The sequence below is a fragment of the Anolis sagrei genome, chromosome X, assembly GCF_037176765.1.
Source record: "Anolis sagrei isolate rAnoSag1 chromosome X, rAnoSag1.mat, whole genome shotgun sequence".
In the NCBI taxonomy this organism is placed as follows: Eukaryota; Metazoa; Chordata; class Lepidosauria; order Squamata; family Dactyloidae; genus Anolis; species Anolis sagrei.
The window spans coordinates 55,917,980-55,923,979 of NC_090034.1; the positions used below are offsets into that span (position 1 = coordinate 55,917,980).

The following is a 6,000-nucleotide window of genomic DNA, read 5'->3' on the forward strand; positions in this document are numbered from 1 at the left end:
GCACTTTGAATTGTGCCCGGTAGCAAACTGGCAGGCAGTGGAGCTAGCGCAACAGAGGAGTTGTATGCTCCCTGAGTGCCGCTCCTGTTAGTAACCTGGCTGTCGAGCGTTGGACCATTTGAAGCTTCCGAGCAGTCTTCAAAGGCAACCCCACGTAGAGAGCGTTGCAGTAGTCTATACGGGATGTAACCAGAGCGTGGACTACCGTGGCCAAGTCAGACTTCCCAAGGTACGGGCGCAGCTGTAACCCTATGCCCTGTTCGGCCTTGCGACTGACCAGGAGTACCTCTGTCTCTGAAGGAGGCAGACTCCTGCCGTCAGCATCCCATGATTTTTGTTTTGGATGGCTCTGCAAAGTTTCTTCTTGGTTTCCCAATATATTCCATACCCATTTTGTCACATGCTGTCTTGACATTGCGTCCTCTCCATAAACTGAAACGATTTCGTGATGAATCGCAGCGGGGAGTTCATGCCCTTAGCATTTAGGTAGCGTATTATAGTGCAAACTTTGCACTTGGAGGGAACGGAATGACGACGCTCATCTCTAACCTTCACCACAATGCCAGTTGATGAGCTACTGACAACTGGCACTGCTCATTCGCTTCCACTGGCTTCCCACTACATGGCAGTGATAGCAACTTTCCTCGAGAAAATTCCCCGTGAGAGATAGGTGCCATGTAACCTTACTTTCCGGATAACCCTCGTATATCAGTTTAACGGCTGAGAGACCTAGTTGCCTTGCATGAGTGCTGGTGAACATCGTTTTTCCAAAGAGGAAAAATGATCATGCCTTTCCTATGGCCAGTGGCTTTCCCAAAACGTTATGAATCCCATTTCCCAAATTGGAGATTCACATTTTCCAAAACTTCCAACTTTAGGATTCGATGTTTGTAGAGCCTTCATTGAAAGAAAGAATGATTCTTTGCCATTTCCCTTTGGGAACCAAGTTGATCTGGCTCCATCTTGCTTTTGGTCATTCCTAGGGTGCAGGACAGGAGCGACCACAGCATCTTCTGGTCCTTCATCTCTCAGCCTCTTGGGCACCTACTCCGACAGTGAAGACAGCCAAAGCGAGTGATCACCTCTGGATTGTGGACATCCTTTTTGGGTGGCATTTTCCTTTTGCAGAACGATCATTGGCCCTCCTCAGATGTCCAAGTGGTTGTCCACCATGTTGTTTCAAGGTTCACAGAAAACCAGCTTTTGCTTTCACATCCTGGGCAGACAAGAACACTAATAGTTCTTTGGGGTGCGCGTGTGTGATAATAATAACTCATTTTGGGGGGGCTCAGGAGCAAATCTGGACCCATGATGCAATGTGGGTGGCAATCCCTTGGCAAGAGAGGACCAGTTTTTACCCCATTCCCCCCTTTGCTCTGCCTCCCTTGTCCTACGTATAGACTTTCTTTCTTTCCCGAGGCACAGGTTCTAGGAATTGCTAGATTTTAGAATCTCTCTCTTGTGAGGTTTATCAGAATTAGACTTATAGGGAAGTGTAGGATAGGCATTGTATTCCAATTTCATATACTACTGGCATTTCTGGAACCAGTAAATGCAAAGCACACATTTCCCAAAGCTACTCTTGAGTTCATTTATCTGGTGGAGGGGAGATACTGGGATTTGCAGTCAAAAACTCAGCATTCCTTCAAGTGAGAATGGGAAAAAATGTGGACCTCTTGATATGGAGAACCGGTGGATATTTTCCATCCGACGTGAGGGCCTATGGCATCCAAGATGGGAACAATCTAGATGCTCCCAGGCATCTCCCGTAAGAGTGTTTGGACCCCAGGAATCACTGCCGACACTTTGGACCCCCAAATAACCCTTTTGTAGTGCTCTCGGGCACAAACAAGTGTATAATATGGAAATAATTTATTAAACAGAAGCTCGCCATAATAGTTTAGGATGGTATATTTCATACTCTTAATGCTAGTCCTGCCTCTTACCCTCCCTATCTCCTGATTAACTCATCTCTGGTGTGAATGAATTGACTTAAAAGGTTGGCGGGGGGGAGCAAGGTGTTAAGTAATTAAGTAGTTTTTTTGAGGGGGGGGTGGCACCTACAAACATCCCAAGAATGGGATCCTGTCACTCAATGGTGTGACGGACATCCCATATCACACTTTTGGAGGTGTTTCTGTGCATCAGGTGACCCTTTTAATTGACACTGGAGGATCCTGGGGATAGTTTGAATGGCCTTCATAATCTATCTATACACATAATAAAAGTGAAAATATGTGTGTGTGTGGCTGGGGTGTCCACTTACACAGACAGTCTCCTACCTCCACACACAGCTATAGCTCCCACTACTCAGGAGATACCAATGGCCCTCCCACCAATGATATTGCAGGTTATAGTGAGCTCCATGAGTGCCATGAACATGTCCAAGAGCCCTGCCAGTGTCATCCACAAACACCATCCTGCCCACCACACAAGTGAAGGCTTTCATACAAGGACAATTTCATCCTATATTTTCTGTTTTTCCTCCACCAAAGACATCCTAGTATTTCTGACTCTCTCCATTCCTGTGGAACTTGCATGACCCCGCCCAATGCCTCTCCCATAACCCTTTCCTATTCTTTCACACAGCAAACAGAGGAATTGATCATCAAGTGAACATACTAGAGAGATTTGGGGAGAATTCACTATGACTTAAAGGAGTTGTAGGTACTGAGATGTATAGCTCACCTGCAATCTAAGGGCACTCTGAACTCCACCAGTGATGCACCTGGAAGTAACTTGGCACACAGAGTCCCCATGACCAACAAAAAATACTGGAAGTCTTTGGAGGGATTTAGAGGAGGAGGAGTTCACCTACATCCAGAGTGCACTATGAACACAAACAATGATGGATCAGGACCAAACTTGGCATGGATACCCAATATACCCAAATTTGAATACTGATGAGTTTTGAGGAGAATTGGCCTGGACAAGCTGTAGGTACTGGGATTTATACTTCACCTGCAATCAGTGAGCACTCTGAACTCCACCAAAGATGGAATTGGAATTACAGCAAACAGAGGGAGATGCGGTTAGTAGGCTTGGTTGATCCAAAAAAAAAATGGTTCAGAACTCGTTTTTGATATAGGGGGCACTAGTGATTTGATTCTAAAGTCACTTCCTTTTAAAAAAAATCAAAACTTTCAGAAACTTCAGAATCACTTCGTTAATGGCAGACATGCATGCGCAGTAGGAAAAAAACAGCACTGGCACTGTAGAAATTTCAGGGGATTCTCCCTCCCTCATTTTTTGACCAATCATCATGAAACTTGCTACAGTGGTAGAACACATGGACCACTGTTAGCTCACCAAATTTCATAATTTTTGACATATCCATGGATTTCTTGTGAATTTTCAAAGTTTTTCTAAAATGTTTTTATAGACCAGCGGTTCTCAACCTGGAGGCTGTGACCCCCCGAGGGGTCGCCTGGCCATTTCAGAGGGGTCGCGAGATTGCCTCCTCTGGCCCCGCCCCCTCCGCCTCTCAAAATAGCGGCCAGGCAACAGAACCACTATCTTCTCATCCCGTTCAAGGCCTCCACCACTGGTGGAAGCCTCAAAATACAGCAAGAGGAGTGTGGAGCAGCGAGGATTGCCTTCACCTTTCTCTGGCCTCTTCCTCCTCCTCCTCTCCATTTGGGGACCTCCCAACGGAGAGGAAGAGGGCTAGACCCTGGAAGAGAAGGAGGACAAACCTCGCTGCTCGTGCTGCCCGGTGCCATCCTCTTGTTGCTCCCTTTGAGGCCCCTGCTGCTGGTGGAAGCCTCAATAAGGGCGTGAGGAGCGTGGGCAGCAGGAGCAGCGAGGCTTGCACTCGCCCTTCTCCTCTGGGTCTTCCTTTTCCTCCTCTCCATTTGGAGACCTCCATACGGAGAGGAGGAGGGGAAGACCCTGGAAGAGAAGAACGACACGCCTCGCTGCTACTGTTGCCTAGTGCCACCCTCTTCTCATCCCCTTCGAGGCACCTTCCGCTGGTGGAAGCTTCGAAAAGGGCGAGAGGAGCGTGGGCAACAGGAGCGGTGAGGCTTGCACTCGCCCTTCTCCTCTGGGCTCTTCCTTTTCCTCCCCTCCATTTGGAGACCTCCAAACGGAGAGGAAGAGGGGAAGACCCTGGAAGAGAAGAAGGACAAGCCTCAATGCTCCTCTCCACCAGTGCCACCCTCTTCTCGCCCCCTTTGAGGCCCCTGCCATTGGTGGAAGCCTCGAAAAGGGCGAGAAGAGCGTGGGCAGCAGGAGCAGCAAGGCTTTCAGTCACCCTTCTCCTCTGGGCTGTTCCTTTTCCTCCTCTCCATTTGGAGACCTCCAAACAGAGAGGAGGAGGGGAAGACCCTGGAAGAGAAGAAGGACAAGCCTCGCTGCTCCTGCTGCCTGGTCCCACGCTCTTCTCTCCCCCTTTGAGGCCACAGCCACTGGTGGAAACCTCAAAAAGAGCGAGAGGAGCATGGGCAGCAGGAGCAACGAGGCTTGCACTCGCCCTTCTCCTCTGGCCTCTTCCTTTTCCTCCTCTCCATTTGGAGACCTCCAAACAAAGAGGAGGAGGGGAAGACCCTGGAAGAGAAGGAGAACAAGCTTCGCTACTCCTGCTGCCCGGTGCCATCCTTTTGTCGCACCCTTTGAGGCCCCTGCCGCTGGTGGAAGCCTTGAAAAGCAAACAATGCACAAATATCTATAGTAACATAGAAACAAGAATGTATGTATGTGTATTTTATAAGACTCTCAAGAAAGTAATATAAATCAGGATTATATGTTCTCTAATGGAGTAAATTGTCTAGACTTTATAGCATTTAACAGTAATGTTATCAGTACATTATAAGTAAATATAGATTATCTTGTCAACATAGAGAAATGAACAGTAGACTAAAGATAATAAAGTCCATCCTTTCCTGGAGTCGGATTTCAGTGAAGGAATTCAACAGTCTCTGTCTTTATCCTCAAAAGAATTCTTCTTTTGGCAACACAGTCTTAAGGAGTACTTCTTAGGCAGCAGAGTCTTCCTTAGGTAACAAAATTTCTACAAGGTCTCCCGGTATGTTCTCCTTGTTTCGAAAAATTATCTTCTTCAGGATGTAGTCTGTTATCACATTATACTTAATGCAATAAATAAAGGAGTAAAAATAACATACACAATAGATACATGAAACTCCCAAAATCACATTTCTAGTGAAACATTCTATAATAACAGTCAAGAAACACGCTGCTGTACTTACACTCTCTTCAGTAGTACAGGCTCTGTTCTGGTAGGAGTTCTATAACGAGCAATGAGTCATACCTAGGCTACCTCTTAAGTAGAACTACATTTCACAAGAAACAAGTGTATTCAATTTTATCATTTAGTCCTTGTGGAACCAGTGTTTGTAGTTTAAAGATCCAAAAAGATTCTCTTTGCAGAAGGAGTTTTTTTACATCTGCATTAGGTCTGGGTAATATTTTTTCTAAAGCGCAAAATTTAAAGCTATGGTGTGTATGAGCTTTTTCATTAAAATGTACATATAGTGAAGAGTCAGTGGACCCATTCCTTATGCGTGAACGATGTTCATTTATCCTGGTTTTAAGGGGTCTAGTGGTCATTCCAACATATAATAGCTTTTAGGAGCATTCTAATAGGTAAATTACATTATAGTGGAACATGTTAAATGTTGCAAGGTAATCTTAATGTTAAGTGTTGGATGAGAGTATATTTTAGTCTTGAGTGATTGTGTGACCCCTAGTGGTAAGTTTGTGGGATGTAGTAGGAGAATTATATTCAGAATGGATCATAAGGTCCCTTAAATTTCTGGATCTTTTGTGTGCAATTATAGGTTGGAAGCCTTTAAAAGGGCGAGAGGAGCGTGGGCAACAGGAGCAGCGAGGCTTGCACTCGCCCTTCTCCTCTGGTCTCTTCCTTTTCCTCCTCTCCATTTGGAGATCTCCATACGGAGAGGAAGAGGGAAAGACCCTGGAAGAGAAGGAGAGCAAGCTTCGCTGCTCCTGCTGCCCGGTGCCATCCTCTTGTCGCCCCCA

The 6,000-nt window shown here is 46.2% G+C and overlaps 1 protein-coding gene across 1 annotated transcript in view; it reads left to right on the top strand.

Annotated features, from left to right (window-relative positions):
* Positions 1-1,896, top strand: part of YJU2 (YJU2 splicing factor homolog) — a 36,133-nt gene extending 34,237 nt beyond the window's left edge. Inside the window, exon 8 of the mRNA XM_060784957.2 lies at positions 984-1,896. Within this exon, the coding sequence (XP_060640940.1) occupies positions 984-1,078 (95 nt within the window). The 3' untranslated portion in view covers positions 1,079-1,896. The remainder of the gene's footprint in view (positions 1-983) is intronic.
* Positions 1,897-6,000: the final 4,104 nt, after the last annotated feature.